General features: G+C 34.9%; 1 protein-coding gene across 2 annotated transcripts; it reads left to right on the top strand.

Annotated features, from left to right (window-relative positions):
• Window positions 1-6005: 6005 nt before the first annotated feature.
• cd74a (CD74 molecule, major histocompatibility complex, class II invariant chain a) lies at window positions 6006-10347 on the top strand. 2 transcript variants are annotated; one of them, XM_053487523.1, is made up of 8 exons: window positions 6006-6194; window positions 7259-7428; window positions 7673-7764; window positions 7921-7975; window positions 8353-8442; window positions 8753-8947; window positions 9782-9796; window positions 9913-10347. In XM_053487523.1, exons 1-7 carry the CDS (start codon window positions 6124-6126, stop codon window positions 9787-9789), a joined length of 681 nt encoding a protein of 226 aa, XP_053343498.1. In that variant the 5' UTR covers window positions 6006-6123; the 3' UTR covers window positions 9790-9796; window positions 9913-10347. The 2 variants fall into 2 exon arrangements, with proteins under 2 accessions (XP_053343498.1, XP_053343490.1); XM_053487515.1 differs by having other exon boundaries at window positions 8350-8442.
• The last annotated feature ends 14977 nt before the right edge of the window (window positions 10348-25324 follow it).

Below are 25324 nucleotides of genomic sequence, written 5' to 3'. Positions count from 1 at the left end.
GTTCAGTTTTGTTTCTTGTGTACTGCACTGTATACTGTACTGTCTTTGGGAGTCACGTAACAAAAGGGACGCGAAGACTTACTAGCAGAACCGTTTAATTCTGTTTCCTGTGTACTGCACTGCATAGCGTCCATGAGTGTCATGTGACAAAAGAATAAACGACAAGGACCGAAAAGACCCAAAAGTTACTACTCATTTCTTTCCTTTATATAACATACGGTGGTTTTGCGATGCTTTGCGCATGCACGCTTAATAAAAAATGAATTTCGTTCATGCATTCGTTCATGAATGACCATCACTAGTGAAGGAGCACAGTGTCAAATTACGTGCGCACACACACATAATGACTAACTACAGAGAGGAAGAAAAAAAATTATCTTTACCCTCTAATGAGACTTGCTTTTGTTTTATACGCGCGCACACACATGTGTTATAAGAAACAGTACACGCATGATGTACACAGATGCTTACAAACACCGAATAAAATATGTTTTACGCACACACACATGCTTAAAGTGTTATAGTAAACAGTACGCACACAGATGTTGTTTATACCAGTAATGGACGAGCACTAAGGCTTAAGGACACATACAGGCTCTAATACCTGTTACACTAAACATAAGCCCTATGATGAAACACAAGCTTAAGGACACATACAGTACAGGCTCTAATACCTGTTACACTAAACATAAGCCCTATGGCGAAACACAGGCTTAAGGACACATATCAACACTAAGTAGGGAGCTGACATGGGACCAGACAAGACTGGAAACACTAAGTAGGGAGCTGACACGGGACCAGACAAGACTAGAAACACGGAGGGACTAAAGATAGGACCAGAGACACGTAGAGACTAGAGACACGGAGAACCCAGATACGGAACTAAAGACGAGACACAGGGAGACTAGGGAGACCAGAGACACAGGGAGACTGAGGAGACCAGAGACACAAAGGGACTAGAGACATGAATTTAAATTCAATTTCAAACTAAAATTTTATTTGTCACATACACAGTACGATATGCAGTGAAATGCTTGTACGACCGCCGGTGACCTTAAAAAGAAAATAAAAACCATATATAAGGAATGAATATTAATAAAAAGACATCCGAAAGAAAATAAATGTAACTAGTAAAATAAACAAACTGTACAAATAAGGGCATAATAAAAATATTACAAAATATAGAAATATAGGAATATGGGGGGGGGGGGGGGGGAAATATATATAAAAATTTAAAAGTGGCAATGGCTGTGCAAATATCCATGAAAAGTGACTTATGAAAATGAAGGGACTATGGCTAGGGGCTTGACAATCAGTTAGGCATGGCAGTTAGCTAACCATGATAATTAGCTAAATATAGCAATTAGCTCCTTATGGCAATTAGCTAAGCCTGCTCATAGCTCAACATGCACCTATTCAAACAGTCGCATCACCTGACCGAAGTGCCTTCTGGGAAACTGAGTCTGCAAACAAAAACTACAAAAAACAAAACAGTGACCTCTAGTGGTGGTCCCTTACAGGTTTAAATTGATGTTCAGTTTGTTGGTACAGATGCCAATAATCGCAGAGTTGAGGACAAAGGATTTTCTGGTGCGTCATCTTCAAAATAAAAGCTTTATAAATGAGTAATGATGTTTGCAGCAAGTTCACATATACTAAAAAACATCTTTTAAATTGCTGCTTCTAAAAGGTATGTTTAAGATAATAACACAAAACTAATTACTTCAATGGAACAGTAATGAGATTTAATCAGCTTTGCACTTATACACTCCAATCCAGTATTACTGAAATGTACCGTTATTGAAAACATTAGCAAATAGGACTAGACCACAATGCATTGTAAGATACAGAAGATAACTGTATTAAATAAATACAGAAGACATTTAAAAGAAGACTGTTAAAAAGTGCAAAATATTTCCCAGGATACATTGTTTTCTACAGCACATTACTGCTTTAATGGAAAACAGTACATTACTGTCGGATTGTGGCTGTTTGTTAACAGGATTTTTTTTACAGTGTACATTGTGTCGGATGTACTAATAACTATTATGTTATGGAACATCACTGTAGTAAAAGTATTAAGTGAAAGCTGTTTTCGATAAAAGTAGATTGAGAAAATTTGTGCATAATCATAGCAAAATATTGTATAGCATTTGATGGCTATCGATCTTTAACTTTTAATCTTTCTATATAGAAAATTGCTTATTTCTAATAAATATTGTTTTTTTTTCTAATCCCAGTTTCTCTACCAATAGTTCAATAACTGTGACTAAAATTGTACACATTCCTTATGCTTTCTTCGATCAGTCGAGAATGTACCTTCTATGTTAGGTTTCAGGTTTCCTCAGTAAGCCACATAGCAGCCACAGCAGCAGCTACATGTTACACATAACATTAAACTAACTTTTTGTTTTCCATTAAACCTCTTTACAAAAATATAAGCATAATAACACTTACAAAACAACACTTACAGCATACACACCACTTACAACACTGCTTTAATCTCATGTTTTGTTTCTATTCAGAAATGCCTGGCAGGGATCAATTACATGATTAATAAGTGTTGAAGTCATCAGATAACATAAATGAAAATCAAATGCGCTAAAAAAGGTTAGTTGTATGCAGTCGTATTAGTAGAAATTAAAATAAAAAAAAATGAGGAAGTGTAAATGGAACAGAGAAATGAGTTATCGGTGATTTCCCAGTAAAATGGTTGATGTAAAGAAGAGGATGTTTGAGATTAATTTAATTAATGCAAAGTAATACATTAGGTCTGTATTTATCAGCTGTTATAAAATAAAATGTCAACCTTATTTATATTGGTTGGTTGGTTGGTTGTTTTTTTAGTTTGCATTTTTGGAATAACAATACTATAATATGTGTATTCAGAGCAGCACAATTTCACAGATTTGTTTCTACATAATATTATTGTGAACACATCTAACAGATGAGGAATTTGCAAGTGTGTAAATATTAATTCTTATTATCCTAAGAAATCACTGGAATTCCAACATGTTCATGAATAAGATAAGGAATAAGCCTGACAATTCAGTAATACTCACAGGTGTTCTAAAAGTTTTATCTTGTGTCTAAAATAAAAATAAATATATCAAATTTTATATAGGAAAAATTCTTATGGTTCCAGGCTTTTGGGTCAATCTGTACAGCCATTATTTATGCATTATTGTTACAAATCTAATGAAAATAAAATGAATGTAAAACATGTTGAATGTAATACACTAAACACCTTTTTCTACATTTAATTAAACATTTTATTAATTAACATTTCATTGTCTCTTTTTTTTCTTTTTCATATTAAACCTAAGGGGGAAAAAAGGGGAAAATACTTAAATATTATTCCTAGCACACCTAACTTGTAACCAGGATTGTTCTACAACCAACATAATCAGATACTCCATATGAATTAACATGCATCTACATATTACAAAGTTGAAACTTCACTTTCACTTTGCCATAACAATGGGCAAATATTCATCTGTGTTGTGTTTAGTTTAACAGTCAGAAACAAAAAAGCCTCTTTACCCCCCCAAAAAAAATATATTAAACATTTAAAAAGTAAGTTTAGTTTAATAGTATTGTTAATAATAATAGTATGTTTATCAGAACTGTTTAAAAAGGAACAATTTAATATTGATCATCTCAGAGTGGATTCTTGGGGGTATTAAAGATGTGTAACTGTAATAAATAAATAATTATATAATAAATAACACATGCATATTCAATCAACTGTTAGAATAGATGTGCATAACCTAGTCAAGTGTTACTTTTATCCACACAGTAACGTTTTAGGGTCTCTTTAATATTCTTTACCTTTGGTTGTGTTACTGCAGTGTGCAGTATACTTTGTGTTGTGTGTTAGTCAGAAGAAAGTGTTTTTGTGTGAGGTTTTCACTACCCTTTTCCATGAGCTTTGGATCATCACTCACACAAAAAACAAACTTGAACAAAAAAGGAACTTTCCAGAAGCAAAAGGAAACTTTCTAGGCTTCCTAATGCTTTGGATTGAAAACCACAAAAACATGAATAAAATTGTATATTAACAGAAATACAGCAACTGACTTAATTATGAAATTGATAAAAAGTAAAAGAACTTACTATTATATTACTACCTATTAAAGGTGGTATAGTTTGTTGTTTAGAACTGTCACCCTGTTGCTTTATATGTTAAGATATTTACATGTTAATATATTTTGAATGTAAAGCACAGGCATGGATCTTGTGAATTTTAACACATTCTATCTGTCATCTGTGTTTTAAAGTTTGCTCCTCATGACATTATGAAAGAAAATTAGTTCATCTTTCTCTTTCGAAGGTATTTTATAGTTCCTTTTTTTGTAGAAAAAACTCAGTTGTCTGCCCTGGCTAAAATTGAGATTTATTCTCAAATCAGGATGGAAATCAGGGAAGAGACTCACTTGTATCTGGGGAAAGCAAAGCTGCAATAAAAACAAATGAGAACCATAAAATATGAGTTACACTTAATGTGTTAATAAAGCCTTTCATTTTATTTATTTTTTTATTGTGAATTAAAAAAACAAAACAAGCAAATAAGTAATAAAGCCTGAATTTTCTATTTTGCAAATTAAAAAATGTGCCTTAGATGCAGATTATAGCATTTGAAATAATAAAAATTTCAAATAATCTTGAGTTTATACCCCAAATGTGGGTTGAATTATGTTTTGTTAAAAAGGGAAAAAGTTTAATTGAATAACTTTCAAGAAATATATTCAAGATTCTGAGTGATCAATTTTCACTTTTCACAGCTGTTCCTATTCAGGCTTCTATCTAGCTGTCAACTGATGATGCAGCACACGTCAGCCAATGAGAATTAAAGAGAGGATAAAGAAAGAAGAGAACTGAATCACTGGGTACGTTCCACATGGAAGGATACTACAGTACTAAATAGTATGTGACACTGATTCAAAAAATGAATCGATTTTACATTGAACAACTCCTTTCGACTCTCTCCTTCTATATTTGTTTATTATTTAAAATCAGTTGATTAATTTACTGGGGGAATGCATGACCAATCTTCTTACTGATTTTCTGATGTAATTGAATAATAATTTACTAAACTAAATATTTAAATTCTAAAGGAAGCATTTAAAGGTTTTTAAAAAAATATTAGCATTCACAAAAAGTGAAACTGTGTTTAATTCGTTAATACAAACCATTCTACAAAAATAATAACTTATTTTTACTTTATTCATATAAATTGCACTGAAATTAACACTGTTCTGTGTACAGGGTCGCAGGGGGCCTAAAATCTATTCCAGGAAACTTAGGGGACAAGGCAGGGTACAACTAGTCCATCACAGGGCACACACAAACGCACACTGACATGCTTAATTACACACTACGGGCAATTTGGGAACGCCAATTAGCCTAATCTAATAGTATTTGGACTGTGGGAGGAAACCGAAGTACTTGGAGGAAGCCCACCCAGCAGCGAAAACATGAAAGCTCCAAATCAAACCTGACATTGGAGGTTCACAGCATCTGTGATAACCACTGAGCAACCACTAATTATTAGATTTGGCATAAATGAATTTGTTAATTATAATTAACTAATGAATCAATATTCAATTAACCAACTAAATAAATAAATATGTAAAAAAATAAATAAATACCAATGTGAGAAAGCTAATAAAATTGTAGACGATCTGTAAGCAAGGTTATTTTGTGCCTTAAAGTAAATCGATGGTTATGGGACCGCTTATTAACCGTAGACTGCACATTTATATTGTTTCACTTCCACAACCACTCTTTTTTTATTTAAACACTAATGAATCGATTCACTCATTCAGGCCTTAAACATTTTGAATAGTAGTGCCACTTGAGCCTACTATACTTTGACCATATAGCATACTAGTTCACTTAAGGAAGTAGGCTAGTTGGTGTGTTCACTGCTCCTCCTCCTCACATTCAGCATCTGGGACTTTCCATCAGTCTAGGATTAAAAAAAAAAAGGAAAACAGTGCCGTCCCACCAGTTTAAAACAGATTTTAGGGCTGCAGTGCGTTCATTTAAGTTTTAGTCTTTATCAGAGAGAAATAAATCAAGCGCAGGGAGAGATATACACACACACTCATACACTAGAGGATGGACTCCCGCCAGGACGATGCTCTGCTGGAGAGAGCCTCCAGCTCAGAGACTATGACTGAGCCAAGACGGTGAGACCAACAATGACAATGTTTTTTTATTATTATTATTATTATTATTATTATTGTTGTGTTGTATATTATTGTTGTTGTTGTTGTAATAAAAAAACTGAATTCACATTATGTTATGGTTTGTTTGTTTGTTGTTGTAATTTATAAAATTATCAGAATTCATATTATGCATTTTTTTCCCATATAAACCAGCCTAAGTATTCCTGAGTAAAATTAATCATAATAATCATATAATTTATTTAATTTTTACCACCACAGCTTACAACGACTGTTTACTCAGGTTTTGGTACAAAAACATATAAGCGTTTATCATTTATAGCCTTATTTGAAGTGTGTTGAGTTGTACAGTATATAGATGTAAAAGTTTTGCTGCATGACTGTAACTAATAGATTTCCAGTTCTACCTAGCGACCTATGACGTCAGCGACGGGAAAATTTGTGATTGGTCAGGTTCATGCAAACGAACTAAACAATGCAAACGGCTATTCAAAAATGTCATCACGTTTATTTCCGTGGATGTCTTTAAAAAAAAAAAACTAAATCAACTTGTTTACAACAATTAAAAAAAATATTATATGTAAATTTATTTATTTATTTATTATTATGGTTATATATAAAAATTTGAAACTTTATCCAGGTGTCCTTGTAAATAAATCCTTCAAGTCTGTTAATTTGCTTGCTGAGTTTTTATGCTTTATTAAAAAATCTATTTACATAGTTCTTGTTGGTGTTAATTAAATAATAATAAAAAAGCCTAATAATTATTTGTGTCAAATTTGGTGAATTAAAATATGTAATCATTATGCAACATGACAACTAATAGATATTGTTATTTAATATTAATAATCATTATTGTTTTTATTTATTTAGTTTGTTTTTATTTATTATTCAGAAACTTGTTTTAGCTAATAAACATATTCTATATTCAAACCAAATTGCCATTCTTTAAAACTTTATATTTAAGTTATGATCATTATAGATTTATTTTAATTGCATATGTGGGTGATATTATTATTTGATAAATGTCACATTTTCCACTCATTAGTCTCTTGTTCTCTAAGCAGCAGCCCGAATGGTAAAGCACTGAAGGTGGCCGGTCTGACCGTGCTGGCATGTCTCCTGCTGGCTGGTCAGGCTTTCACAACCTACTACGTTGTGAGCCAGAAGGATCATCTCCAGGCTCTGGAGAAGGGTCAGGACACCTTGAAGAGGGAGCTCACACGCATGCTAACAGGTATAACAGAAATTGATAAACCTATAAGAGAATAAGGAAGTGAAAGAGCAGGACTAAACTACACAGATTAAAATGCATTTAGAAATTAGAAAGATCAAAACAAGTTATGAAATAACAGGAAAACAAGATATCTGGTAGGAAGGTAGAGCGGGAGTTGATTATATTATTAAATGTCAAAAACAGTGGGCTGGGAAAAAGTTTCTTTGACTCTAATTATTCAAATGCACTGCTATTGTCCCTGTAGTGGCTCCTAAAATGATGCGCACCCCCATGAGCAAAATGCCGATGATGGTGGCCCTTGATGAGGACAGCTCGAAACAGCACGTACCACTCACGGTGAGATCTGAGCTACAGAAACACACTAATATGAACTTCAGAAACCTCTCAAATTTGGGTTTATAATGACCAGTGTAATGGTCACTATTATGTTTTATTGTATTACACCGTCCTGTTGATTGCAATTAATTGACCGTGTTGTTGATTTTTTTTTAGAGACTGCAGCCATCCAGCTTTTCAACCCAGAAGGAGGGAAGTGGCCTTGTGGATGGTACAGTACAAAATACTTATTATAATAATTATAAAAGGAACAATTATTTATCAAATGATAAGCAAATGTTAAATCACTAACCTAAATATAAAATCAGAATTTTATCAGAAATTCCAGTGTGCTTAAAATATATCTCAAACGTTTCACAGTGTTCTATAAAAAAATCCCCATAATATTTTACTCATTTAAAAGAAAGAACAAGAGTCAGGCGAGAGTGATGTCACTATAAGATCAAGCAGAAGTGAAACGTTGTATATAACAGGCCTAACAATGGAACAGTTTTTAATATAAAAGAAAAAAAGTGTTTAAGTTTGTATGAGCAATATGTAAATTATAAGCACATTAACTAAGCATTGTTTTTGTTTTGTTTTTAGAAGGGCCCAGAATGATTCCTAGGAGGATGGCTGTTCCCATGAACCATATGCCTTTGCTCTTGAAGGAGGAGGCCGGGGGCACTGAGCTTCCTGGTAGGAAACAAAATTTACTCACTTTAGGGGCCACAAATCTAAGTTCACAGTCGCGGTCTATTTTAATTCATCGAATGTAACAGATCAAAAATAATTAATCAAATAAAGACAATATTTGGTGACATCAGGCCTTTAGATCATAATGTATATGTAGCAGAACTTGAATTTTTTTATACTGAGTCACAATACCAGTGCTGGTGCTAGATGTTTTATAGCCATAATGGCATCTTGAGAAAAATGTCTTATATTAAAATATTACATTATACCCAGGTCTCTTTGTTTATCTTTGCTTTCCTTCTTCCCTCTGTAGCTGCCAAGGTGGAGAGAAAGTGTAAGATCGAGGCTGGAGAGGTCAAACCAGGCTTCTATAAGCCACAGTGCGATGAGGAGGGCAACTACAAGCCCAAGCAGTGCTGGCACAGCACTGGCTATTGCTGGTGTGTGGATAAGAATGGCAAGGAGCTCCCTAATACTCGGACACGCGGCGAACTGGACTGTGGCAATGGTGGGCTTCATACATAATTATTAAGTATCAGCAATGTCATTTAGTATAACATGAGTAGACGACGATAATAGTAATAGTAATATTATTACACGATGTGTAATAATAGTGGCCTCTTTCTTGGCAAAGGAAATTGTTAAAACCTGTCATCTGAGAGACATAATCAGCTCGAAAAACTAATGCAAAACGATTTTACAATCTCATAGCTCTACTACATACAGTATGGATTCAATAAAAAATATTCAAGTTCATATGCATGTGAATGACGGCATGTGAGCAAATACTTTAGGCAACATAGTGTGTATTCAGAAGCTCTGTTTTTAATGTTGTAGTGTGAACAAGAACATCAGCTTTTGGGGGTATAAAAAAAATTCACATAAGCTGAATTTCCTGTGTTTTACGGCAGAACATGACATTCTCACCGATAACTTTATTATAGGCATCTGATTAGCCAACATGGACAGTTAGAGTTTCATCATCGTCTGCTGGTTTGGCTTGCTTAGGCAGCATTGTTTTGCATTTTCATGTGGGCTAAGACTTTTTTCTTTTTTACAAATGACAGTGGAAAGCCCCATAAAAAAAATACATGCGTACATGAGGACTTATATATAGTAAGCCAGAAAAGGTCAGGGTAAAAATTAATTGAAAAGAAACGTAGTGTCTGATTTTAGTCATGATATCTATACAAAACAAGTAATTTAACATTTAGTCCATTTTTACAGCAAAATACTATGTTTTTATAAATTCATTTTTTACCAAAAGTGTTTGGTTAATTACTAATGTGCTCTATTTCTCTTCTTCTCCTGATCCGTCTACCTGATATTGGAATCACACCAGTCAACTAAAAGCTTGGTGAGAGTTATTTACATAATTGTTTTAACAGTTAATTTAATTGTTTAATTCCATACGGTGTAAGGACTTTGATGTTAGCGATTCTAACCCACTTTATTGTCTCTTTCTTATCCCAGGCCAAAGTCAGCAGAGTGGAAGAATGGAAGTTGAAATCTCACATACTGAATCAAACAGAATCTGTCATTAAAAATCAGATACTATTAGCTTTTCTGTCTAGTATCTATCTGTTATCTGACTCTTTCGCAGCAGATTTGAGTAAAATGATTAATTCTTGATTATTACAAATAAATTCATTTAGCATCTCATACTGTTTCTTCTATTTAGATTAGATAATTAATGTTACCTTTATAACAGTTGCTAAAACCTGACTCATCTGACTGTATTAGTTTTTACTTTATTTTATTATTAATTTACCTTTTATTTTTATTATTTTTTTTTTACTTAAGGCATGTTTGGAGATGGCAAAAGACTGTAGGATGTGGCTCTTTAAATAAAAAGTTCTGTATTGTAAATAAGTGGCCTTCGAATAAACCATGCCTACCTATTCTAAACAGGTCTGATTACTTTTTTAACTAAATCTACAGTCAATTTATCAGAACAGATGGAAGAAACATTGGGCATCATTTCATCTTTCATGAAAGTTCTGTGTAATTGGTTTTGAGGCCCAAACAAACAAAAAACAACAAGAAAAAAGAAAGGTTAATTTTAATTTTTTACATGTGACTGTGTGTATATGTACACTATGAGTCAAAAGTTTGTAAACACCTTCTAATTCCATGGTCTTTCCTCATGTTTATTTTTCTGCATTGTGTTTTTGCAGATGCACTTAACAATACCGATCTTATAAATAACTGATACTGTTACTTAATTACTAAATGCCATATGTAAAAATCCAGTACTTTTCTAGAATGTAGAAAACTAAATCCAAACTTGTGTCCAAACTTTTGACTGGTACAGCACCTGGTTGCAACTTACCCCCCTAAATCCTGTGGAAGCAGTAAGGGGTACTTAGTATTGCCCACATGTTTTTTTTTTTTTTTGTCCTTTTTCTTTTGGCTTAATTTTTGTTAAATAAATATTGCCACAGTTAAAAAAAAGGTACAGTATATGTTGTTAAGTCATGTGATAAGTCTTATTTACTGTAAAACCACGGCTGCAATGGCACTACGTATATAGTCTCATTTCAATGACTCATATTTAAAGCCATGATTGTCTTTGGACCCCAATCTCTAGCAATCAATGTAGGTCTGGAAGGCCCCACTGCCCTGCACATTTTACTGTTTTCCCTGCTCTAACACACCCACTTTTATTCACGAATAACTGTTAATTAGCTAATTAATAAAATAATGAGTGTTCATAGTAGTGTGTCCTCCAGGACCAGGGTTAAGAATCACTGGCATAGGCGACAATTATTACTGTAATGGTATATGTACCATTAGTGAGAGAGAGAGAGAGAGAGAGAGAGAACGCAGAGATTAAAAAAAAAAAAAAAAAGAGACCATGGCAATTTACTCCAGAAACCTTCTGGAATGTCATCAAGAGGAAGATGGATGGTCACAAAGCTGAGCTGTTTGCTTTGGTGCAAAAAGAGTGGTATAAAGTTACCCAACAGCAATGTGAAAAACTGGTGGAGAGCCAAAAGACATGAAAGCTGTAATTGCAAATCGGGATTATTATTCCACCAAATACTGATTTCTTAATGTTATTTAGCTAAAGCATTAACACAATTTATTTACAAATTATTTGTATTTTTGTTTTATTGGGGTTATTTAAGCTCTGCGAATACTGCATGACTGAAGATGTGAAACTGATTATTTTCCAGTGGTATATAAAATCTTGAATACTGTATACATCTAGACGCACACTGAGTTTTGCTAATATAATTCATATATTTTTTATAAATTAACCCTACTTTTTTAATTACAATCCGCCTGCAAATGGATGGGAGCTTTTTACATGGACCAAAGTAAACATAACAGAAAAGTGCAAAATTTAACACACTGTACTTCACAAAATAAAAAAAAAAGTTTATTCATTTATTCATTCATGAGCACAAGGTGGAGTAATCAATTTCAGGACACACACAAACACTACAGGAACACCGATTAATCTAATCTGCATGTACATATACCGTGGGAGGAAACCATACCTGAGGAAACTCACCAAGGACAGGGAAACCATGAAATCTCCACACACACACAGACCCGATGCGAAAATTGAACTCTCAACCCTGGAGGTACGAAAACACAGTGCTAACCACTACGACTTCATGTCACTAGCACAAGCATATGGCATATTTAATTAATAGGAAATAATAATTTAATAAAATAAAAAAACTAGTGTATGATATCTAGTAAACGATTGCCTCCCTAAAATATTGCACCCACCATCTAATTTAAAGGGAACACAAGTACACCTGCTCGATTAGACATTTTTCCAGTCGCTCCATTACTGTATGTGGCACTAGCACGGTGCATAAATCTATGTAGATGCAAGTGAATGAGAATGAGAGATTAAATTCAGGTAATGTTCACATTAAATATTCGAATGGGGTAAACGTTTGATCTCTGTGACATGGTGCCATGAGAACAAGAAAATTAAGTTATAAGCTTAGCATCTACTTAAATTAACACTCAGTGGTGAATTAACACTGTACAGTGTAAATGGTATATACAGTAAGTCCAGATGCAATCAAATGAACTCTGAAAGTGTTGAATCAACAGTGAGGATTTCGCTGCATACAGATTTTTGTCAGCCTACAGTTCACATCAACTACCTTGTGGTAGGTTTCTGTTCGGTTCTTACTCTTACTCTTTTTCCCCCAGTAAACCACATAGCAGCACCTGTATATTATTTATTTCCTTCCTAGTGACTACTGCCAAGGCTTGAGATTAATGTTGGCACAAGAGAGAAACATGCAGTAACATGGCAAACTTATATATTTAGCAGGATGTGAATTAAAAACCACCTGACAAATGCACACTGATAAGATTTTTTGTCCATGTGTCATTATCAGTGTATATCAATGTGTATGGATTTAGGGTCAACGGTCCAGAGCAACAGAGAGAATGGAAAGGAGGTGAAGAGGCAGGTACAGTACAGGCAGGTTGGAACGGGTGGAGAAACGTGTCGGGTGTGTTAAGTTATAAAAGAGTATCAGTGAAAATGAAAGGAAAGGTGTTCAAGACAGTGGTGAGACCAGCGATGCTCTACGGCTTAGAGACAGTGGCACTGAAGAAAAGACAGAGTTGGAGGTAGCAGAGCTGAAGATGCTGAGGTTCTCTTTGAGAGTGACAAGGATGAGTTCATCAGAACGACAACCCATGTTAGATGTTTTGGAGATAAAGTCAGAGAGGCCAGATTGAGGTGGTTTGGACATGTTCAGAGGAGAGATTGTGGGCATATTGGTAGGGGATGCTGAGGTTTGAACTGCCAGACAGGAGGTCTAGAGGAAGACCAAAGAGGAGATTTACAGTATGGATGCAGTGAGAGAGGACATAAAGTTAGTTGGTGTGAGACAAGAGAAAGCAGAGGATAGGGTTAGATGGAGGCAAATGATTCGCTGTGGTGACCCCTGAAAGGGATTGGCCGAAAGACAAAGAAGAAGATAAATGTGTATGGAAAGTGATCCAGGTTCTTTTTAAGCACAATTTGCAGTTAATTTCTTGTGCATTCTGCTGTATAAAAAACCTGTAAAATAACTATATTTTCCAGGTTTATTTTTAAAGATAAACGTAAGCGGCAATAATATTTTATGTCTGACAGAAAATGATGTGTACCTTGTATGGTGATCACAGGTTTTGATTAAATTACTTGGTAAAGGCAGCAGACATTATGCAGTGTATTCATACCTTGGGGAAACATTTTTTTGAAAAAATTAACAACCACAACCTCCAAAGTTTAAACATCATTTATTGAAACTAAACTGATTAATAGCCGATATTGAATAAATCATGTAAAGTAAATATTTATAAAAAATATTTAAACAAATCTTTAAACACACACACACACACACACACACACACACACACACAACTACACATTGAGATATAAGCAACATGGACATTTTAACACTTTGTCATGACAATTATACTTCTGCTATCACCCAACCTTATAAATCTACCTGCATCATACAATATTTCTTTCAATACATTATTGTAAAATTTAATTCTATGTAAACTTTATTTTCAAAAGCATTTTACAAGCACACCTCTGTATGCTTGTGTGACAATTAAAATAAAAATTTTAACTTAAGGTTAAGATAGGATTTAATTTTACATTTTACATTTTTTATTGAATCCAATTTTTTTTAGGTTCTTTCGAATTAGAACAAACCCAAGCTGTTACAATTTGTTATCTTGTCTGTAATTTTGTAATTCTGTAATTTTTTTTTAATAAATGGCCCCTTTTTGATTTTAGTAAAATACTGATCCATGCAGCATGGCAGTATATTGGTTAGCAGTGTGACTGTGACATCGCAGCTTTATACTGTAGTTGGGTTTTTGATTGTTGCCTTCACTTTGCGTGCGTGTAATGTGCAAGTTCTCCCCCTCTCGGTGGTCTTTTTTTTTCTGTGTGTGTATGAGAGTAGTTTTGTTTCCTCCCACAGTCAGACATGTGCGGTTTATAAGTTAATTTTAATTTCTAAATTTCCCATAGTGTTTGTATGCTTGTGCCCTGCAATGCGTTGACATCCAGAGTTTCTCCTGTCTTGTGCCTAAAGTTCTATGGAAAAGGATTTCAGGTATCCAGGGAAAGTGGTACTGTATAGGTAATGGCTGAACGGATTTTTTTTCTCAGGCTTCATATGGAAAAAGAATATGTTATAAAACCATTTAACCCGTAACACAATTATCATCTCATTACATTAAATTCCTTTTCAGAACTTTAACAATAATTAATATAAAATAACCAATAAACATAACTACTTACATTAAAATCAGTAATAAAAGCATAAATATCTTGAAAAGGAGGCTATTTTGCATCTAATCTTATTTAAATGAATTAATCTTAAGGACCCTTTTTTTGCTTTTGAATATAAAGTATATGCCCTATATTATTTTACCTGTACAGCACACCTTGCTTTGAAAGTGTTATTAAAAAAAAACACTAAGGAACTGATTCACTAACCAGTAAATTTGGTTTGCAACACATTTTGAATAGCACATCATTTCAGGTTTCTAAACACATTAGCAAAATACTGCAAACCCTGTTAAGCATATAAATGTGCTTAATAGGACTGAAGTGGCACTTGTTTCTCGCTTCAAGATCTTAAGTGTCCACATCTCCAAGGATCTGTCCTGGAACCATAACACTTCACTTCTAGTTAGAGAAGTGCAATGGAACCTTTACTTCCTGTGGAGACCGAAGAAAGGTCATCTGTCTCCCCAGAAACTGGAAAGTTTTACTTTACTTTTATCATTGCACCATTGAGGGCATCTTGACAAACTCTATCACTATCTGATATGGGAGCTAAACGCTGTCAGGAAGAAAAAACCTGCAAAGGGTGGCGAAAACCACCAGAACATTATTGGGACCCAACTACAAGCCATTGAACACCTTTACGACAGGAGACAGGAGACACACAGCATCATCGGGGACTCCTCCCACCCAGGTCACAAACTTTTAAATTTCTTTCCGTCCAAGATAGAGAACAGGAATATCCTCACCAGGTTCAGGTTTGCACAATCATCGCCCTGCTAAACTCTACACTACACTTCACTTTTAAACCACTTAAACCACTTATTACATTATACTGTATATATATATATATATACATACAGTGGTGTGAAAAACTATTTGCCCCCTTCCTGATTTCTTATTCTTTTGCATGTTTGTCACACTTAAATGTTTCTGATCATCAAACACATTTAACTATTAGTCAAAGATAACACAAGTAAACACAAAATGCAGTTTTTAAATGATGGTTTTTATTATTTAGGGTGAAAAAAAATCCAAACTTACATGGCCCTGTGTGAAAAAGTAATTGCCCCCTGAACCTAATAACTGATTGGGCCACCCTTAGCAGCAATAACTGCAATCAAGCGTTTGCGATAACTTGCAACGAGTCTTTTACAGAGCTCTGGAGGAATTTTGGCCCACTCATCTTTGCAGAATTGTTGTAATTCAGCTTTATTTGAGAGTTTTCTAGCATGAACCGCCTTGCCACAACATCTCAATAGGATTCAGGTCAGGACTTTGACTGGGCCACTCCAAAGTCTTCATTTTGTTTTTCTTCAGCCATTCAGAGGTGGATTTGCTGGTGTGTTTTGGGTCAATGTCCTGCTGCAGCACCCAAGATCGCTTCAGCTTGAGTTGACGAACAGATGGCTGGACATTCTCCTTCAGGATTTTTTGGTAGACAGTAGAATTCATGGTTCCATCTATCACAGCAAGCCATCCAGGTCCTGAAGCAGCAAAACAACCCCAGACCATCACACTACCACCCCCATATTTTACTGTTGGTATGGTGTTCTTTTTCTGAAATGCTGTGTTACTTTTACGCCAGATGTAAAGGGACACGCACCTTCCAAAAAGTTAAACTTTTGTCTCGTCGGTACACAAGGTATTTTCCCAAAAGTCTTGGCAATCATTGAGATGTTTTTTAGCAAAATTGAGACGAGCCTTGATGTTCTTTTTGCTTAAGTGGTTTGCGCCTTGGAAATCTGCCATGCAGGCCGTTTTTGCCCAGTCTCTTTCTTTTGGTGGAGTCGTGAACACTGACCTTAATTGAGGCAAGTGAGGCCTGCAGTTCTTTAGTTGTTGTCCTGGGGTCTTTTGTGGCCTCTCGGATGAGTTGTCTCTGCGCTCTTGGGGTAATTTTGGTCGGCTGGCCACTCCTGGGAAGGTTCACCACTGTTCCATGTTTTTGCCATTTGTGGATAATGGCTCTTACTGTGGTTCGCTGGAGTCCCAAGGCTTTGGAAATGGCTTTATAACCTTTACCAGCCTGATAGATCTCAATTACTTTTGTTCTAATTTTTTTCTGAATTTCTTTGGATCTTGGCATAATGTCTAGCTTTTGAGGTGCTTTTGGTCTACTTCTCTGTGTCAGGTAGCTCCTATTTAAGTGATTTTTTGATTGAAACAGGTGTGGCAGTAATCAGGCCTGGGGGTGACTACAGAAATTGAACTTTTAACTGTGATAAACCACAGTTAAGTTATTTTTTAACAAGGGGGGGCAATTACTTTTTCACACAGGGCCATGTAGATTTGGAGTTTTTTTTCTCCCTTAATAACATAATCTTCATTTAAAAACTGCATTTTGTGTTCAATTATGTTATCTTTGACTAATAGTTAACGGTTTTTGATGAGCAGAAACATTTAAGTGTGACAAACATGCAAAAGAATAAGAAATCAGGAAGGGGGCAAATAGTTTTTCACACCACTGTATATAGTGCTAAAAAGATGTTATATTAGAATTCAAACCCACACATCTTTGCTTCCTTCCTTCCCTCTGTAGCTGCCATGGTGGAGACTAAGTGCAAGATTGATGCTGGACAGGTCAGAACAGGCTTCTGTCACCCACAGTAGGATGACGATGGCAACTACAATGCAAAGCAGTGCTTGCACAGTGCTGGTGTGTGGATAAGAATGGCAAAGAGATCCCTAGCACTCTGACGCGCGAGCACATGTACTGAAGAAATGGTGGGTTTCCAAATGTCTGAACACATAAACATAAATAGCATCAGATAAGTCACTGCAGTATAACATAATTATAAAATGATAAGGAGCTTTAATGATGTACTGTATATGCGTATGAACTACTTTCAGTATGCAGTTCATATGTAATAATAGTGGCCTCTTTCTCTTTCTCTTTATTGTTATAACCTGTCATCTGAGAGGCATCTTCAGCTCCAACAACTGATGTGAAACAGTTTCACAATGTCATAATTGTATTACACGGAGACACAAACCCCACCAGTCACTAAAACTGATATCTAATTTTCCACAATTTCCCATCATTTGTAAAAATTTGAATCTACAATTCTCCCACCATTCACCATGAAGCTGAGCCCACTATTCTAGCTTTTACTAACCGTTCATTAAAATTGTAAGGTGCATTTTCAATATTCTCCCATTAGCCACTACAACCAGGGTCCACATTACACTACAACAGGAACACACCATTTTGTTCCTTCCATTCACAGGAACCAAGCCTGTCATACACAGTGTTTCCTTAACATGTAACATATCAGTGTTAAAAAACGTTCTCTAATAAGGCCTTTCCCACACATGGATGTTTATAAAAAAGAGGGGTTGGAGGGGTTCTAGGCATTTTGGCTTTTTTCGACACTTAAACTTCATTTTAGGTCACTGAACACAGACCTTTGTGAAAAACCCCATTTATTACAGCCGTCTGATTAGCCAACATGACCTTACAGTTAGGGTCATATCACCACCTGCTTGTTTGGCATACTGAGACAGATTTTTGCATTTTCTAGTCATTTATAAATCACAAAATATAAAAATTTCATTACATTCATGAGCAAAATGACATGTAGATTTGACAAATAGACATACTGCATACGCTAATTAACCATAACATTACCCATATATAAGATTAACTCATTAATATTGATTAGCAATTATATGCCAGTAAGCTGGTGACAGGGTTAATGGGACCCAAAGCCTTCCCATGCGCCCGGGGACCAAAAGCCAGCTTATCTGGTCTGATCCCATAGAAAAGCCAATGCAGCACGAATTGCAGAAAAAAATGTTAATGCTGACCATAATAGAAAGGCACCGGAACATCCAGTACACCCACAACCCACTGCGGCTAAGAACCCAAGGCCTCCAAACTCCCTAGATCCCAATCCAATCGGTCACCTATTTGATACACCAGAGAAAATAAACCCAATTCATGGAGGCTCCGTAATAGCACAAGAGGAACTTTTTTTGTTGCAATGTTATGGCTTTAAAAATTTGTTCCAATTACATGTATATGCTTTGAAAAATATGAAACAAAATTTGTTTCAATTGTATCGCAGATATGAGATGAAAACAATTACCATTCAATTTTAAATATTCTATATCCATATTATGTATCCAGATTGTATAGTATACTGTACATATTATACTGTTAGTATTCTTTTTTATCTTTTTTTTTTCAATTTTATTTTACTTTATTCTGTTGTTACTTAATTTTTAACTTTGTACTGTCCACTTGATGCTGTGGCAAAACAAATTTCCCACTTGTGGGACTAATAAAGGTTTATCTTATCTTATCTTATCCTATCTTATCTTATCTTATGCTAATTTAAATTATTTAAGTTTAAAGAAAGCCTACATATACACTTTAAATATACTGTTATATATTTTTTTAAAAGGAACAACAAAAGCCTTATGAATACTAATTAGAAAGTGGTGCTTTTTTTAAAAAAAAAAACATGAAAACATGAATACTTAAAAACATAAAACCCCCAAGCTACTCTGAAATACCATGATAAACCTGGAATGGTAATTCAGTCAGTGGGATCATTTAGACCACGTCAGAGTGGAGAAAGTGGATACCTGCTAATGAATATTTTACTGCAATTTAGCACAGTAACCTGTTTTACTGTTGAAGAGGGACATTGAAGCAGTTTTTCCACTTTATATACTGTACAGTATGGATACATCTGTAAGTACTGATAACCATGCTCAACCAGTCATTATTATTATTAGTAGTAGTAGTAGGAGTAGCAGTAGTAGTAGCAGTGGTATTTGTATTAGTACTTGATATACAACTTGGAACATCCTGGAGGAAGACTGCAGGGCTACAAGGTCTGTCTGTTTTTGAGCTCAGGAGGAAATCGGCAGTGAATCTCTGATGGGTTGGGCTCCGTCTGATCCAGCAGAGAGAAAGAACAACTTGCAACATCTTCTGAGAGAAGAGATGGAAATGCACCTCAAAGGTCTGTATGTACATGGAGTGCTGTGCAAAAGTCTTGAGCCATGCCTCATTTCTTCATAATCTGCTTCCACAGAGCCAGACTTTCTTGTATTTTTTATGTATTCTTGAGGAATATTTCTCCAGACTTTCTGAAGGACTTTTTTGCCTCACATTTTTGGCAAGTTTTGGCTCTCATTTCCAGTCCAATTCTGTACCTGAGCACTTTTAGAGAAAAGTTTTTGCTTGTTAAGTCTCACAGTGACCTATTAATCAATGTAAAGCATAAAAAAGCTATTTAACTTAAGACATGAACCAGTGGGAAACAGGTGCAGATGAAGACAGATGATTAGGATTAATATACTGTATACTGGTGATGCTGAATGCTGAGTGGTTATAAAAGACAAGAGGGGAAATGAGGTTGCTGCTAAGATTTTTATATAAATAACCAGATTTTAAATTTTATAATTCATCATTTGAAGTTGGGGGTGCACAGTAATGTAATTGGGCTACATTTTCATCTTGGCCTGAAAAAATGTGTCTTTGGCATAAAATAAAAAATGGGCTTATTTTAATGAAAGTATGTTCAACCCTGGCGAACACAGAGCAGGAGTCAGAGAGAGTTTGAGCAAGCAAAAATTATTATTATTTTTTTTTGTGCGAGAGAAAGCTTGAGCAAGTAAAAAATCAGGAGTGCATTTCACACTATTTCTTAATGGATTATTTAATTACTTAAATCTCAATGTTAACGTTTCAACTGATGATGCAACATGATAATGATGATGTTGATAAATTAATGTCTGTAATAATGATGGTAACTAATGATGCCAGAGGGCAGGACCAGTGTGGAAAGGAACGAGGCGAGGGTCAAGCGCATAAAACAGCTCAAAGAGGAGCTACACAAAGAGGAGAAAACACAAAAGGATTTAACTGAAGAATCAGAACAACTAGGACAGCACTCTAGTTCAGTAAGTGGCATGATTCAAAAATGGCTTTTATATTAAAAAACTGGTAATCTATGTTTAATTTTTAATGAGGAGTTAGTAAGGAATAAACACAGTGGTGTGTGGAAATAATCAACAAGGTGTGATGTGATCTATCTTTATCTATTTCTTTTTTTCTTACATCACACTAATTTATGCGATATTATAACTATATATATAAAAACAACAACAAAAATATTAAAATAAACTTAATTATATAATATAATAATTCCTTGCAATTAGAGCTACTTCCAAATCACCATAGAATATTAATTTACATCTTTTAACCAATCAGGCTCAACAATTATATAGCACTGTGATATAAAGTAAATGTGCATAAACACTAATGTCATTTTTTTTCTTTTTGAATAATAGCCACATATTTCCAGTGATGTACAGTATGACCAAGCATGACAAAAATTATGAATATAATAATGATAACAGGTATTTAAAGATGTAAATAACACTCGGATTTGCTGACATTGCACCAGGAGGAATACTCCAAACTACAGGAGCAGAGGAGAAGGATGAAAGAAGAACACGAGAAAGTGATACAGGAGGAACTGCTAAAGATGGAGCATGAACTGCAAGAACAGCAGGTACTGTAGGAACATTAACTCCGGGATACCCCAAAAAAAAGTTCACCTGGTCCAAAACTGAAATCTGTCTCATGGACACATTAACATTGCTCTTTCTCCCAAACAACAAAATCTGAATTTTTGCTTCACCCAAAAGGCGTTATCAACGCCCAGTGTAAAATAAACAATATAATCAAGTTTTAGATTGTTTATCACTATCCAAGTGTATACTAAGACTGTATACTTGTACTGTATATTTACATTACAGACCTTATCTGAACTTTAGTCCTGCAGTAGCTAATGCATACATTCATATTTTTTTACTCTGTACTCATTCACCAATATGGGAAATTGGTGGTTGAGCGGTAGGTTTCCCGCCTACCATATAGAAGACGTGGGTTCAGTTCCCACCCAATGTCAAAACCCCAGCCACTGGATGCAGTGCCGGTCCCAAGCCATTTCTTGCCTTCCGTTAAACTGTATATGCATGGTTGCATCACAGCATTAGAACTGAATTTATCAAATGGTCACCCCGTCCACGTGTAGCCAGAGGGGCTGGAGGATGAAGTGATGTATCTGAGAAGAGAGAGGCAGATCCTGGTGCTGCAGATCGAGGCCCTGCGCAGAGAGAATCAGCAGGCTGAGGCAGACCTGGCAGCTCAGTATAAACTCCACCAGCAGGAAATGCATTCTCTCAGAGAGGAGAGCCTACAGGTAACTGCATTAAACCTTTTCTTTAACCCTAATTTGATTTTATTTGCACATTCAAATAACCCATTGAATTTTTTAGCACATTATTACAATGAAAACACTCTCAAGGGGCATCATTTGGGAACTCTAAATAGGGGACATTAAGGGAGTAAACTTTTAAAACTCATTCAAGTCCCATATGGCTACTGCTTTGATGGTTTAAATATTTAAAAAATGTAACAAGCGGTTGTTTATATACAGTATATACAGTATACTGTATATACTGTATATAAAGACCCGCTTGTTACATTTTACATTCTTCAGGTAAGGTTGGCTTCTATAAATATATATTTCTAATAATTAAAACAACGGTCAGATACTGTACTCTGCAAAGAATTAAAAAATTATAAGAAATTATTTCAAACATTATTACTTTTTTTTAGCACATTTAATATTTTGCAGCGGAGATAACAGGGAATAAAGACCTTGATATTATAATTAAATGCACCAAATGTCAAAATCACTTAACTTGCTTGTTTTTATCCAGGTGTTTCGGACATTTCGTCAGGTGCTGGAGGAGCAGAAGCAGCAATCAGAAGGCAGGTACAGGACTCTGCTGCTGGAAGCCATTCAAGACGCCGTGTTTCTGTCCTCTCAAAACCAGCAGCTTCACGCTGACAACATGCAGCTCCTTAAAGGTGACTGTTTCTCTTTTCAAATCTTCGAAATCAAAAAAATGCTAGCACAGATAAACAACAATAAAATGTATAAGAAACTATAATTTTTTTTTATTTTTAGTAGGGAACGTATCAGAGTAATGATGGGGTAAAATGTTTATAATGAGATATGGATGATAGTATAATGAAGTTTTATCCAGAAATTCAGACTCTACTGCAATTGCTTGAAATGGCAGCATCTGGTTCCGGAATTGGAATTTTAATTTATATACTGGCAGTTGAAAAAAATTTGCTCTTCGGCTGTGGAGGACTGGAGCAACATCTGGGACTAAACTCATGATCTCTGGATGATAGGATGATAAAACTTGACTGCCCTTTACTAATTTTTTTTTCTCCCATATTTATATTTGTGCAGTATTAATTAGCAAATTTCCCCAAATCATATAAACGATTATAGTTTTAGTTGAAATTTGTCACCAAAAAGCTCCTGTACAATTATAATTTTATGTCCTAAAGAATAATAATGGTTTTTAGGGTCAAATCATGTACTGTAGGTTTATTGCATTTTACTACATATACAGGTGGGCAAAAAAGTATTTAGTCAGCCACCAATTGTGCAAGTTCTCCCACTTAAAAAGATGAGAGTCCTGTAATTTTTATCATAGATATACCTCAACTACGAGAGACAAAATAAAATAAAAAAATTACACTGAAAATTACATTGTAGGACATTAAACGAATTTATTTGCAAATTATGGTGGAAAATAAGTATTCGATCACCTACAAACAAGCAAGATTTCTGGCTACCATCAGTAACACACTGCGCCGCCAGGGACTCAAATCCTGCAGTGCCAGATGTGTCCCCCTGAGTAAGCCAGTACATGTCCAGGCCCGTTTGAAGTTTGCTAGAGAGTATTTGGATGATCCAGAAGAGGATTGGGAGAATGTCATAGGATCAGATGAAACCAAAATAAAACTTTTTGGTAAAAACTTAACTTGTTGAGTTACATCCAGAAAGCACCATATCTACTGTGAAGCATGGGGGGGAAACATCATGGTTTGAGGCTGTGTTTCTGCAAAGGGCCCAGGACGAAAGAATGAATGGGGCCATGTATCGTGCGATTTTGAGTGAAAACCTCCTTCCATTAGCAAGGGCATTGAAGATGAAACGTGGCTGGGTCTTTCAGCATGACAATGATCCTAAACACACCGCCCGGGCAACAAATGAGTGGCTTCGTAAGAAGCATTTCAAGGTCCTGGAATGGCCTAGCCAGTCTCCAGATCTCAACCCTATAGAAAATCTTTGGAGGAAGTTAAAAGTCTGTGTTGCCCAGTGACAGCCCCAAAACATCACTGCTCTAGAGGAGATCTGCATTGGGGGAATGTCAAAATACCAGCAACAGTGTATGAAAACCTTGTGAAGACTAACAGAAAACGTTTGACCTCTGTCATTGCCAAATAAAAAGTATATAACAAAGAATTGCGATGAAATTTTGTTATTAAACAAATACTTATTTCCCACTATAATTTGCAAATAAATTCTTTAAAAATCCTACAATGTGATACCAATAATAAAAAATTACAGGCCTCTCTCATCTTTTTAAGTGGGAGAACTTGCACTGTTGGTGGCTGACTAAATACTTTTTTGCCCCACTGTATCATAATATCAGTTACATTAACTAAGAGATAAAAGGGTACATGATGTTATCACCCCAGTGACAACTGATTTTATTATGTGTGCATCTTTTAACTGATATTTTTCCTTTTCTTTTACTGTAGATTTGGCTGAGCTAAAGGCTGTTTGTGGCAAAACCAAGATCCATGAGTGAAGGAGTCACACAACCTGAGTTAAACTATTACACTATGAATATAAACTAAAACCAATATAAACTTTTAATGGTAACACTACAAACACCCAACACATACATTACATAGACATAAGCCATGGTAGATATTTGTAAGATTTACTTCCATTATTAAATTCATAAAATCTTTTAGTCTCTGCACTACAACTTTGCACTGTTTGGGATCATGAAAATAAATCTCCAACAAACAAACATTAAAATGAAAAACAAACCACCCAGATGCACCATGACCATGAGAAAAAAAGGGAGAAAAAACTGTAGGCTTGCACAATGTTAATACTTCAGTATTAAAATGATAATTATTTATCTAATTAACTTTAGCTATTTAAAATAAAGAAGATGAGTAAATGAAATGGATTATTATTTCATCTTTATTATTATTAAGCATTATTAGTCGAGTAATTGTGCAAGTCACTGAAATTATAGAATATTTGTTATATTCCTTGGTAATTGTACAGAAACAAACCCAAAATATAATTATTTTATTTAAAATCCATGTATGTCTTTATTTCTAATTCCCTATTATTTTTAAGGAAAAGGCAATATATGACATGATATCAATACTGAATATATCAATATTAATATCTGAATGCATGTTTCTGAGATATCACTGGCATTATGACTTTATAAAGCACTGTTTACACAGCTTATTAACATAGCTGATTTCTTTCTTTCTTTTTACATTATAACTAAATCTTTTAAATGTAATTTAACAGAATATTTTCTGCTTTTTGGTGTTTTATTATTTAATAAATATTCTCAATTGGATGTCGTCCCTTTAACCTTCTGTTTTTGTGGGATATTTGCTATTATATATCATATAATACCAGCAGGTTGGGGGTGCAAAAAAAAAAAAAACACACA

Source organism: Clarias gariepinus, chromosome 2 (assembly GCF_024256425.1).
Source record: "Clarias gariepinus isolate MV-2021 ecotype Netherlands chromosome 2, CGAR_prim_01v2, whole genome shotgun sequence".
Lineage (NCBI taxonomy): Eukaryota > Metazoa > Chordata > Actinopteri > Siluriformes > Clariidae > Clarias > Clarias gariepinus.
This window is presented reverse-complemented; position numbering and strand designations above follow the sequence as displayed.

Excerpts from the sequence above, each read along its gene's own strand:
- cd74a (XM_053487515.1), top strand. The coding sequence starts at position 6,124 with ATGGACTCCCGCCAGGACGATGCTCTGCTGGAGAGAGCCTCCAGCTCA. Across the intron at positions 7,429-7,672 it reads GCTCACACGCATGCTAACAG|TGGCTCCTAAAATGATGCGC; the intron begins GTATAACAGAAA and ends TTGTCCCTGTAG. Across the intron at positions 7,765-7,920 it reads AACAGCACGTACCACTCACG|AGACTGCAGCCATCCAGCTT; the intron begins GTGAGATCTGAG and ends ATTTTTTTTTAG.